Source organism: Mobula hypostoma, chromosome 6 (genome assembly GCF_963921235.1).
Source record: "Mobula hypostoma chromosome 6, sMobHyp1.1, whole genome shotgun sequence".
NCBI classification, from domain to species: domain Eukaryota; kingdom Metazoa; phylum Chordata; class Chondrichthyes; order Myliobatiformes; family Myliobatidae; genus Mobula; species Mobula hypostoma.
The window spans coordinates 42546178-42559553 of record NC_086102.1 but is presented as its reverse complement, the minus strand read 5'-3'; the positions used below and the strand labels follow the sequence as shown (position 1 = coordinate 42559553).

At 41.2% G+C, this 13376-nt stretch overlaps 2 protein-coding genes across 7 annotated transcripts in view; one reads left to right on the top strand and one right to left on the bottom strand.

Moving 5' to 3' along the window:
- The window catches only part of LOC134347983 (uncharacterized), a 98951-nt gene extending 90556 nt beyond the window's left edge, over positions 1-8395 (bottom strand). For 3 of the 4 annotated variants that reach the window (XR_010018312.1, XM_063050690.1, XM_063050691.1), the window contains exons 1-2: positions 7325-8395; positions 1799-1983 (exon numbers count right to left, since the gene is read on the bottom strand). Coding sequence is in view for 3 of the 4 variants with exons in the window: in XM_063050690.1 (XP_062906760.1) it covers positions 1799-1874 (76 nt within the window). In the remaining variant the exon portion in view is untranslated. The remainder of the gene's footprint in view (positions 1-1798; positions 1984-7324) is intronic. The other variant, XM_063050689.1, reaches the window with a different exon arrangement.
- A 3246-nt stretch (positions 8396-11641) lies between these two features.
- The window catches only part of tbx15 (T-box transcription factor 15), a 93948-nt gene continuing 92213 nt past the window's right edge, over positions 11642-13376 (top strand). For all 3 annotated transcript variants that reach the window (XM_063049858.1, XM_063049859.1, XM_063049860.1), the window contains exon 1: positions 11642-12115. In XM_063049858.1, coding sequence (XP_062905928.1) covers positions 11914-12115 — 202 coding nt within the window. In that variant the 5' untranslated portion in view covers positions 11642-11913. The remainder of the gene's footprint in view (positions 12116-13376) is intronic.

Below are 13376 nucleotides of genomic sequence, written 5' to 3'. Positions count from 1 at the left end.
ATGGGATAGAGATAGCTTGAGTGATTGGGTAAAAGCCCTGCAACTGGAGGTGGTAGCACTCCAGTAGCCAAGGAGTCAAATTATCCTTTATTGCAATGGATTGGAGTTTAAGAACTGTGAGGATTTGTTGTCTCTGTGCAGTGTTGGACAGTTATGATGCCCTTACCTAAGGATCTAGAAGCATTGGAAGCTATCCAAGGGAAATTCATCAGGCTAATCCATGGAATCCTTTCAAGAGAAGCTAAACAGTTTGTGTTTGTATTTCTTGGAATTTCGAAGAGAAAGGAGTGACCTTATTCAAACATATAAGATGCTAAGACAATGTAACTGAGTAGATGTTTCCAACACTGGGAGAATCTCCAACAAGAAGGCATACAGTTAAAACTGATCTACAACAAAATATTTCTCAAAGGTTAGTGAATCTCTGGAATTCTTGCCCTTGAGGGTTATGGAGCCCAAAAAGACCAAGGAATTAAGGGTAATGGGAAACCGACAAGCAGTTGAGACCATCCTAGATCAGGGATGATCATATTTAATGGCAGGAAGGCTTGAAGGGCCAAGTGGCCTACTCCTACTCCTATTTTCTTGTGTCAGATTCAATGTTTGCAGAATTTTCTCCTTACACTCCTTGATTTGAACATGTCTTGGATTTTTAAAATCATATTAATACAATCCTTGCATACAGTTTTATGGTTGCCAAGATAGTGTCAGACTCCTCTAAGAAAATTTACAAGTAGATGTTTGAACTGTGAATGTTAAGGATCTCCTGCAATGGATTATTGCACTGACAGATTTCTGAAAATGGATTATTGACCTGTGTATCAGATTTAAATTTATGACTGGAAAGAATTTTCATTGAATCTGCAATAACCATGCTTTTGTTAAGGTTTCTTGGTGCACTACAAGAATGGTAGACAAATAAAAACCAAGTAACATCAAACCCACTCTTGGCACACATATGCTTTTGGTGGTGCAAATGACAAATGCTCAGGAAGAGAAAAAAAAATAATCCTTATGTATGAGCAAATAATTTTCTAAAGAATAATCCCCTTAATGCACATTGTCCAATAACTCATCAACTTTCTGCAAGTTGCAATATTGATTATAATTAGAATTCAGCCAGGTCCCCATAAATGCCTGCCGTGAATGCATACTCTCCTAGAAAGCTGAACAAGTCAATACCAGTAAAGTCATCGGTAGTATGTGTTGTAGAGTGTATTATGGATTGTTACTTTAGTTGCTTTGTTAGTTATTGGAATTAACGAATAAGTCGGGGTGAGATGAAGTTTAGTTTTTCTGAACTATGTTTGCCATGCTTCTGGAAGCTTCCATATCAACTTCAGAGCTGCACAGGAATAGCTTTGCCAAAGTCCAACATTTGCAGTTGAGATATCATGAAAACTCATGGCTTCTGCATCTCAAAGTTCAAAATAAATTTGTTATCAAAGTACATTATCAATGTCACCCTATAGAACCCTGATATTCATTTTCTTGCAGACATATGCAATACATCCATAATCAGAATTCAGTACATCTATTATAATTATTCTATAATAATCATAATAGAATCAATGAAAGACTTCACCAACTTAGGAGTTCAAACTGTACAAAAGGCAACAAATTGTACAAATACTAAAATAAAGAAATGACAATAAAAAATAAATAAGCAATAAATATCGAGAACAGGAGATGAAGAAAGTGAGTTCATAGGTTGTGGGAACATTTCACTGATGGGGCACGTGGAGATGAGTGAAGTTATCCTTTCTGGTTCAAGAGCCTTATGGTTGAGGGGTAATACCTGTTCCTGAACGTGGTGGTGTGGGTCCCGGAGCTCCTGCGTCTTCTTCCTGATGGCAGCAGCGAGAAGAGAGCATGAACTGGGGTGGTAGGGGTCCACGATGATGGATGATGAAAAGCTCCCTGTGTCAATGCTTCATGTAGATGGGCTCAGTGGTGCGGAGGTCTTTACCGGTCCTCAACAATCTGAAAATGACATTTGGATCAATTTTTGACTAATCATTTCAGCCATAGAGGAGTCCTAGAGAGCAGGATGCAAAAACCATAAGGAATGCTGTTCACACACCGGTATATTCCAGCTAGCGGTAATTTATTCCAGCACTACCCTTTGGAATAATGTGTCACATGCTACTACAATATGTTACATGTACCCTGCAGCTGCCTATTATACGATGATGCTATCATATGCCCCTAAGATAAAGTTTGCCTGGAGACTGGAGGTCTGTCCTAGGTTGGAGGACTCTACGTGTGTGGGTCGGTGGAAAGGAGGAAAGAGACTTGTTTTGCTGTGACTGTTTTGTTTTTTGTTGTGTTCTATGTTGTAGACATACTGTGTTGGCGCCGGAATGTGAGGTGACACCTGTGGGCTGCTCCCAGCACATTCCTCGGTTAAGATGGCTGTTAACACAAGGAACGCATTTCAATTGTTACGTACCCCGTAACTGGGTTGCCAAACCAGAAGAAATGGATCACTCAGTTGGAGTCTGGATTACTAGAACTAAGAAAGTTTTATTAAAGAAGCAAGCAACACAGTACTCTAATCAAAAGGATAATGAATGCAACAGTTCAGCAATAATAAACATACATGTACACAGAATTCAGGATCAATCAAGCTCTAATCGTTGTCTAGGGGTAAGTGACCAGTTTCAAAGTGACACAAAGTCCAGTTCAATTTAGTTCAGTTCGCAGTAATCGTTGCCATGGCGATGGACAGTGGGGGGGGGGGGAGGAGGAGGAGAGAGAGCAAAACGAATGAATATTCAACACAGCTTCCAGACAGACCTTCGCAGTCAGCTTTCGGACGAGTCCTTTGTGATGTCACCTGAGATCACCGACCGTGACCCCTCCGTTTCCAGATACGATCGTTTCCCTGCGCTGAACCTGGCACCCAGGCAAGGGTGGACACACACCAGGTTCCCGCCGATCGTGCCTTTCCACCCTGTGCGTTTCTGGCTTGATCCCGCGATGTCCGACTAAAAGCTCCCCACCGACTTGTGAGAGGCGCGCCGCTTCCAGGGTCTCGTTACCTCGGGTGTCGTGTGTGTGTCGCCTTAGCGAACCTGTCCCTTTTTATCCCCCTGCTGGGGTATCGCCTGTCCATCACTTCAAACAGTTCAGGGTTCAAAGGGGGGGGGGGAGCCGATCTTGACAGCTCTCCTTCCCCTTCATTACACATCTCCAAATGCTGCTCCATTGTTTTCCTTATCTCTCTCTCCCTCCTGAAGACAGGTGGCAGACCAACTGCTGATCACACAGGACAGCTAACATCTTATCTATGTGTATTCTTGTCACACAATGTATGGCTCGATATGTAAGTGATTAATAAATGTATCTAAATCTGAATCTGTCTCAGCCATGTCTGAGCCAGATATAGTGTCAGTGTTCAAATTTCTTTCAATGATATTCCTGCTATTCCTTCTGGGCATGTTCTATGTATTAACCATTGAGATCGTCCACCGATTTGATGAACATAGAGCCGTGAGTTTACAGATCGTCTCCTCCTTGATCTTGTTTCTCGTTCATTCACAGGATATGGACATTGTCAATGAGGTCAAAGATTAAATTTCACTGCCATTGAACTTTGCATTTAAGAATCAACCACAATGTAGACCTAACATTACATATTCGCCAGATCCGGAAAGTAAAGTGAATTTCGTTTCGTGGGGGGTAATAACTCCATTATCACCATGACTCAAAATAGATTTTGAAAAAAATATCGGATTTATTTTAAGGAGCTGGGTTAAGCTGGCATTTGAGGATTTCAACGCTTAGTTCCGGTCAATAGTCAGTCCTCGGGGCGCTTGGTCTAGTAAGTTGGCATAATGCTAACCCAAATAATTACCCTGCTTGGCCACGGTATCTGGTGAAGTAACGTCGCAAATCATCAACAGACACTTACTCACATGAAGGAAAGGCAGAGGTGGATAGATTCTTGATAAACAGGAGACTAGGTTACTGGAAGTAAAAGCGAATATATAACTGAGGCTACAATACAGATCAGCACGACCTTGTTGAATATCGGAGCTGGTTGGCCCACTCCAGCTCCTAATTACAATGTTGGTTTGTAACAAAAATTCCAAAAACATGATGATGGCAGAATCTGGAGCTAGCTGGAATATACGGTTTGTTTAACCATACCTTGGACACAGACAGCTAGATGTTAAAGAGGAAGAATTTAGGGAATGGAGGGGCATTGCTCGTATGGCTGGATTGGATCTTGCCAACAGAATGGACGATTGCTGTCTTCTTGCCCGGTTCTATGGCATTGATGACAGAGCCGCTTATGATTTGGCTTTAAACGTTATCGTAGCTGTGAGACACAAAGTACAGGCAAGCCTCCCCAGAGAGAAAAAATATTTGCGCAGATAACTATTTCAGTTTGTTTTTAACAATCTTTGCTGCGTGACACCGTTCGGCCAGTAGAGGACACTACACCTCTTGTATCGAGAGCGTGTTTAAAACACCTCTTGCGTAGAGCGGATCTGAGGACCGTTCGGAGCAACTGGGACCCACGAATTCCCTGAGCTGTTTGAATGGTCATTGCAGCCAAATTGGTTAATTGGAACTGTACTGTAAAATAAACTTTCCGTGAATACTTCCTGCCTGCATCAAATATCAGTCCATTTGATTATGCTATAGTAGTCATAATAACATTTACCTTGTGAGAACAATAATTAATTGTTTCTCTCAGCTCCCCGATCTTAATGTTCTTTTCAACATTTCCCTGTGTCTTTGTCCGAAATATTAACTCTGTTTCTCGTTCAACAGTTTTTGCCCGACCTGTTCTATGCTTCCAGTATTTTCTTTTTATTTCAGATTTCCAGCATCTGCAATTTTTGATTTTCATCTACTTGTGAATTCACCACCCCTTCTCTCCCGGAATAACTCAACTCTGCTCTTCTCTCGACGGGATTTCGTGTGTCTATGCGGCCCTTTTATCTTTGCAAAGCTGTTGCCTGACACCCGAGTGTTTCCATCATTTTCTGGTTTTATTATTGAATCATCCTAAATTTACAATTATATTGTTTTCTTTTGAATAATCTGAACCTTTACAAAATTTACATATTAATATTCTGCATTAAGCTCTTTTACAATTCGCCTTCTGGGATTCGTAGGACTATTTCGGAAATATCGAATATTAATCTAAATGACTTAATGCCCGTTATTCGATTCAAATAGCATTGCCTTTCTGATTACAGTAATTAATTGTCCACTTGACAATTGTCTCGTCGATTAAATAGAAGGGACGGCCCGAGTATATCGGAATCACTGTCGACTGTCCACGGTGCCTGTATTAGCAGAGACTCTCTGAATATATCGGTAACAGAGATACTGTGTATAACTAAATCAAACTGATAGGAGAAATTACGAGTTCCCGCTTTATCTCTTGTAAATTTAGTAGATATACAAAACTTGATTCGAACATAAAAGGTTCTGGTTACTGGGACACCGGAGATTCGGAGCGCGCCTATTTCTTACATCCAGCATACCTTATAAATGTCCCCTGCCGTCCAATGCGCTTAAGAAATCGCCATCAGTCATAATGGCGATCCCTAATTGTTCAGGGTAATTAGATGTAAAATAATTCATTAAACATATATGCTTAAATAAAAATTGCCTGCCAAACAATGTATCAAAAGTAGATATTCACCCGGAAAAATCCAAGTCATTTTAAAAGTTTAGCGTCATCAAAGGCGCGTGGATTTAGTAAGAGGCAAGTCTAATAAACTGTCACTTTGAAATATTTTATTGGTTGTCTATAATTTTAAACAACTAAGATATATATTAGCAAAAGTGAGCTGGGCGTCTAATTATTGTTGCACACCTGGTCCACTAACTGCTGGTGAGAATTCAATAGTCGAAACGATCTTTAATCTTTTGTCTGCCTTGCTCCTGTTTTTTCGTTCAGCTAGCTCCGAAGTATGAAGGGTAAAATGCGGTTATCTCTACTATGTAGTCACAGTTCCACTTCTAACGATCATATGTATTCCCGTGAACGGTTAGCTGTGGAACTTCATTGCGGCGCTTCTCATCGATTACATTTTAAAGCACCGTTAATATCAAATATAATCTGCGATCCTTAAATGATACATAAATATCACAATTAATCGATAGCCCTGCCAATAACTAGAAATTAGAAGGGAAATGCGCAGAGAAATGTCGATGTGACTTGAATTTGCGAAGCTATTCTGTTGATTGAATTCGTTTTTTATGACTAGATTAATTAGCTTGCAAATAGAATCCGTTAAATTCGCGAAGCTGAGTGTTAGATATATTTGCGAAATTTATTTTAAATGATAATTCAATTTTGTGTTAGTTATATGAAAAATATATATTGGAGTTGAAATAAGCGAGATGGCACTCGAAAAAATTGGCGATGAAACGATCGCGCAATGCAATTAAACATAGAATCAGAAAAAATACGGCATCGGAGGATGCCTTTCGGCCCATCGTATTACTGGAGGGCGAAAATGCCCCGCATCCCGACGGGTCTGGGCTCTGCAAGCATCTGTCCAACTCGTGTGTTGCTGATGATGTCTGCATGGGCTCGTGACATGCCTAAGAAAATAGGCATCTATTAAATCCATTAGATTAAATCGATGGTCAGTCACCGAGACAAAGTCAATAAATCCAAGTTTGTAATTTGTAATTTTACAACAAATTGTTCAATGCATGCCTTACCACCTAGCCATTCCACAGGTTTATGGAATCACAATGGAGTTCCACCTGGTCATGTAGCTCATAACTGGCGTCTTCGTCGGATTAAGATCGCCAGCCGTACCTAACCTGCGTTGGAAGTTATTTCAACCAATATAGGCTAAACATTGTGTTTCTGAATATTTGTTTTACTTGTCAGTGTGTCATTTGACTTAGACATAATTAGTCATCTCTGTCAATGATGATGCTCCGTGTGGATTCAGTATTGAGCAAGCGAACAGTTTCCAATTACCAACAATCCAAACAACGTAGATTAATTTATCTGCAGATAAACCTGTTAAGCGACTGGGAATGTTGAGCTGAGCCAGAAGATCGATAAATCATTTTAAATGAGATGCGTTATTGTACAACGAACTTAGTTTCATCGCTTCCATTTTTCTTTCTAAAATCCTTTACTCCGCGATTTGTGTGTGTGTGTGTGTGTGTGTGTGTGTGTGTGTGTGTGTGTGAGCGCGCGCGCGCGCGAGGGGGAGGGGGTTCTACTTTTGGCCCACTTACCGCTATCAACAGAAAGAGAAACTCCATCAGTGTGAGTTAGGGCGAAGGGTTCAATAGACCAGGGGAAGCAATAAACAATTCATTAACTTACACGGCAACACGCGCCACCGAGATGTCGGGAAGAGGTGCTTATTTTGGGGCGACACATTGTGACTGACGCCTTTATGGATCCTGGGGAAATGGTGTTTCATGACAGTTTTTATCCAGCAAGCAGTACTGACAGCAACGCAGTTGAATGTTTTCATCTAATACATCTCTCAGTTATTGAAATAATTCAGTTAGGCTGAAGCTTCACTGATATTTCTATACACAGATTCGATCATCTCCACCCTCAAGTATTAGAGCAGAGATAAAAGGCCAGGGAATCTTGTAAGTGTAGAGCTCATTCCGGGGCTTTTTGACACCCTAAAAGTATGAGAGTGTTCAAATGCAGACCTAGTCGCTGGGCCTCGACATCACTCTCCACTTGAGAAGTCGACAGAAGTTGATACACTTTTGATACAACAGGAGTTTTGTTTTCCCGTTACGTGTATTCAATGTGCGATCTCCCCGGTACCCCGGCCAACAATCATCCTTTCTTCATGACCAAAATAAAGACGAACTAACCAGTTATTCGTTTGTTTACGGCCTGTCTGGGCCTTCGTGTTAATTGACTGCATTCTTCGCCCGGTAACTGTGACGGCAGTTCCAGGGACTGTGGGACGTTCTTGGGATTATATTTGGCATCACAGAAACGTAGGCTTTCTCTCTCTTTTAAAATATTTCTTTAGAATCAAGTAGAATGCCGGGCAGATACCCGGCCAAATCAAACGAGCACCAAGCAAGGCTGCATGAAATCTAAGATCGTGCGGGAGCAGAGGCGTGTAATTGACTGCATGACCAGAACCCTCGATCATACCTTAGCAATAGCACTTTTGATTCGACTTTGCCTGGGGCTCAGCACCACGCATAGTAATCGCCCCTGTGCGATTTGCAGCTGCCTGGTAACACGTCAATGGCATATTTGTGAATTTGTATTCCTTGAGGTTCAGCGGCAACAGCGAGCTGGACGGAACGCAGTTCCGTGCCATGACAAACAGAAAATAGCCGACAGTGTTAGATGTGACGCCACCATCGTACAAACTTTAGTAACGACTGCTTTTTGATTTCGCAATACTTTCGTGACAAAAATAAAATAAAATCGGGAAACATAAGTACTGATGTTATCCATGACTCTCGGACCATCATGTACCCTGCTGAGAATTTTATCACTCGTAAACCTGGTGACCACGTTGACCTCCACAATTGTCAATAACCCCATAGATTCTGGGCCATTTCACCTTGTTCAGAAGAGCCGCAGGCACGAATATATTAGACGCGACTCAACGTATTTAGGTGTGAACTGATCGCATTTGACGTATTTAAAAAATCCTAACGTCTTTGCACCGGAAGGTGGTAACCATCAATCTGTAGAAGAAAATTAAATGTTAGGGACATGCAGATGTTGGGCATGGGGTCGCAGCCAAACTTCTCCCAAGTCTTAATCCGTAGATTCTAAAGAGATTCTGGAATTAATTACATGAGGGTGAGTTGGGCTTTGATGATGATGGAAAAAGCGACTGAATGGGAGTTATTGAAATAAAAAGGACAAAGATGTATCCACATATTAATAGTAGATTAAATATCTCTATCTCTGCAGACAACTGTACGCATATGGAAAAGCACATACTGTATATTTCGGGTTTTTACAGCATGAGGGACGGAGATTCATCTTGCTTTCTATCAGTTCCACAGCGTGATGTAACGAATTATAAAACTGGCCAAAACAGCACCAATGATTAATGTAGGGATCCTTCAGATCCAGGATACCATCGCGATCATATTACGAGATTTTTGTTCTGATTATTACATCAGCGCCATGCTCTCTAATCACTACAATAATCAATTCCACGTTTTTTTTTAAAGGTATTTGGTTGGGTTCTGATGTGTTTCTGTTGGTATCATGTTATGATAATACAGTCGAATATGCCCGTTTCTCTGAGTTCTTTTTTATGTGAGAAGGCACAGATCCTGAAAGATGTAACAGCACTATAATTTCTAAATTGTCTTTAGTAATTCATGCGACGGAGACAGAAAATGTGGGAGAAGGTGAGCCAGTAGAAGTACTTATCCCTTCGATTTTGGTAATTATTTTGAAAAATATACCCAAGTGACAGGCGCAAACCAGAATAAAACTCAAACTCCTGCCCATCAAAATCAAAGCTCTTCAACTTCCAGAAGTAGGATGGGGCATAGCTTTAACTTCAATAGTAAAGTGTAGGGCAAACAAAAATTAAAATTGATATCCTCGTTATTTTCGAGGGCAATTTTGTAAAAATAAACTAGGTGAGCAGAAAGGCACTCTATTAATTAAAATATTGATGGGAGACAATTTCCCTTCGGTTCAAACTTCCCTAAACTTTTTCTAAAATCTTTAGTTCTTTCAGTATCTCCTGTGTGTTTCAATTTTCTGCATTCTTTCTGACCGGGGTAATTTCTTTTTCAGTGCGTTGCGGCAGGACTAGGATGATCTCTTTGGAACGGGAAGAGTAAAATTATTGTTGCTGTGGTCCAATCTACTGGGAAGCAGAGGAAAACTATTTTAAAATTTGCGTTGGTTTACAGTGATTTCAAAAATTCCAAATATTATCCGTTAACTGCGAAAGACCCACGGAAAGCTAATGACACTAACTAGAGTAATGTTACATCATACGCGCAGTCTTTTCTATGCAGTATATCCAATTTCCCACCAACTCTACAGTTACCTGAATGTTTAGTCACTACTAACAATTATGTGTTATTTCCTTTGTCTTTGGTTTCCAATGATTATTTAAAGTACGAGTTTAAATAATTACGGTAATTTGTGAAAGGAATCTGAGTTATTATCCAATAACGATTTTAAAGAAAGAAGATGGAATACAAAAACAACTAATATCACTTAACTTAACTGATGAAAATAGTTAAAGTGTCATAAGCTAATAAAGGGTCAACAAGGTCACTGCGTTTTCTTATTCAATAACAGGGACATGTAAAATCGATCGCAAAATATTGCAAATGCACGGCATGTGTTTGTGTGTGGGCAGGTGGGGGGGGGGATGTTGGGAGGAGAGGGCGCTGGTGGAGAGAGCGGGTGCAGCCACCACAAGTCCATGCCCGACTAATAACCTGCCCCAGTATAGATTCTGATAGAGCAATTTTGTATTTCCAACGTTTTCTATTTTATTTCGTTCTTCCTCGGCGTCAGCGCGTTACCAGCTGAGCATCCTGCGACGGATTCTGATCAAGGTTTGGCTTAAGAATTCATTTTCAAATTACTTGCTTGAAATCGGATATCCATCTTTATTCCTGTTAGTACCTGTACCCCGCAGACTAATGTGTATTTCTCCCACAAAGTTACGCCGTGATCCCAAACCAAAGTAGATTTCATTAATGGATGCTTTAAAACACGGAATGATACATCAACTGTGGCCAACGAATGCAATTTTCCAGGAAGTCAATCTAACATAATTTTTTTTTAGCAGTATGGAACTCTCAAATGAGACACGAAGCAGCGGTACAGATCGATTTGTTTGCTGGTGTTATTTTATAGTTTTGCATTTTTGTTTAATTTCTGTGACAATTATCTAACTCGCCTGGATTCGAACAAACCTCCCGCCGAGAAAGTCCAGCTTGTTCCCAGTGCTTTTTGATTTGCATAATGCAGGGCCACAGAAGATAACGTGAAGTTGTTCCTGAAACATTAAATTGTTTCTGCTTTACTTCTCAAACGCTGCTCTGCTCCACCTCAATGTAGCAAGGGGAAATAGAAGCACATATGAAAATTGACCACGGAGGAGCTGGAAAACATTGACATAATGTGCAGAAAATTGATGTTTCTTCACAAGTTGTGCTAGCGAGAAAGTAGTTGCTAAACTATTTGTTGTCAACCATCATCAATGTCAGATATGGGCGAGGAAATTTAATAAAATTTTTATTTAATGTGTTTCGAATTGAATTTCAGGCCGATGTGGCAGTAGGTGCCAAACGGTTAATCCGAAACACTTCAGCTCCATGTTAAACATAGCGCGGAATAGACGGGTGAACGAAGAAAAGCGTTTCTAATTTAGTTGCCCCGAAACTTTTTGAATTCTGCAGTAGATAAATAGGAGCAGTATTTGATCGGCGTCCATCAAGGTGTTTAGTGGAGACAAAATGTCCAAAATGTACGTTTTTTTCTCTCTCTCTTGGAATTCTGCTGGCATTGGATCCTGGTTTGTCATGGGATTTTTGTCTGTCATTGGATCCCGGTTGCTAGCTGCGATTCTATTGGACGGCAAGGTTTGACAGGCATCCAGACCTCTCCCCTGCAGTAAAATGCTGCAGAAGTTTGCATCAATCAGCCTGGGGGGAGATGACAGAGTTGAGGCTGAAAGTGGACTAAATTCAATAACTGCTCTCCTTTCGCCAGCAACATGCTAACTGGGACTGTGAGAGATGTAACGAGCTCTGGACCTCTGTAACCCTTGTGTCTATCAAGCGCTCAATTTGCAACCATTATTTTAATTTTTTTTCAGTTGGAAACTGCTGCAGTGAGTGGTCACTGCCGCCTCTCAACCACTCATATTGGTGTCTTTGAAGGGAACGTTAGGGTTTGCTTGTTTCTGGACGATCCCTGTTCGGGCGATGAGTGAAAGGAGGCGATCGGCAGCTGCCCTCAGTTCGAGGGCGCACGCCTTCTCGGTGGAAGCGCTGATCGGGACAAATAAAAAGCGGAAAATCCAAGAATGGGGCGAGAAGACCATGGAGCTGAGTGTGGACAGTATAAACCCGGATTCGGAGCTTGGCGACAGCGTGGATTCAAGCCAGTGTATGGAGATCAACTCCGGTTAGTGTACAAATAAAAACAGGCATCTTCAACGGCACTCTCCAAGCGCCAGAACTCACCAGCACAAGCGTGGTTGTAGATCATTTCTCTGCACCAGAGAACGATCAATCGGAAGTATTCCTTTCTAAAAAAAATCAGCTCCCCTCCCCAGCCTTTTATTTTCCCTGTAACAGTTTCGCAAAAAAATCTCTCCCGTTTTTCAGGGGCACAGGTTCCTAATGGGATGGGGAAGAACAATTGGTTTTCTATTTGAAAAAGGAAATATATAGCACTATTTGAAAAATCAAACTCTGCCACCAGCCTCTGCTTTAAGACTTTAGGATCAGAGGCCGTGCACGTGTTGCCCGCTTTCTCACTCGTTTTAGTCTGCGGCCGGACTGCTGTTTCAAGGCGGGTAGAACCGGGCCACAGTGGGGCCGGGAGCTGCCTATTTAGATTGCCGTTTAGTTGGCTCTTCCGTAGAGTGGGAGTTAAAAATATTGTTCACACAACATTAAGATTTCAAAACTATCCCGCATTCCCTCGTAGTGTTACTAGTTTCACTGAGCAATTTTCTACACTCTGGCCAGAGTCTCACTACTTGGCGGATTGTTCAGCGAGCCGCGAGTCCAACTCCGTGCCTGTTCCTTAAAGTTGAAGAGACCAACTACCTTTTTTTTACCGCGCCCAGTCTGAATGGCATTAACACGGTAATAGCCCGAGTAATGCCGAGCGTGAGCGAGCCGCACTCTCTCACCAGTCTTCATACACTCGTTAACTGTCCTCCCTAGGTTTTGTGACGGTCCCAATGTAATAATCGAACTCTACCCCAAAAAGGTTTATGGTAACTATTTCACCTCCGAATCTACGAAAGATATTTGAACACTAGTCCCAAGAAGATTGAATCATGGTGCTTATTTTATAGAATGACATAAATAGTTTGTAATTAGATTTGGTTCTATTTTAGCGTTGCGGTCCTACAATATGTTTTAATTCTATTTTATATTTTGTTGCTAAAAAGAATTACAAATGCTTTCTGTGTTACATTCAAGATCATTCAGGAATACAAAAGCACCCACCGCTCTATCTAAATGTAAGACGGCTAAGAATCGCTCTTTGGTCAGGAGTTCACACTACGGACTGGGGGTGAAGTACCATGTCCGTTTTAGCGCGCTGGTTCCACCGCCAGCAAGTCACACAATCCACTAGGAATAAAATCTCCCTATTCCTTCCCCACAACACGGATGGGTATTAAAACATTTAGGATTTAGATGAAGATAAT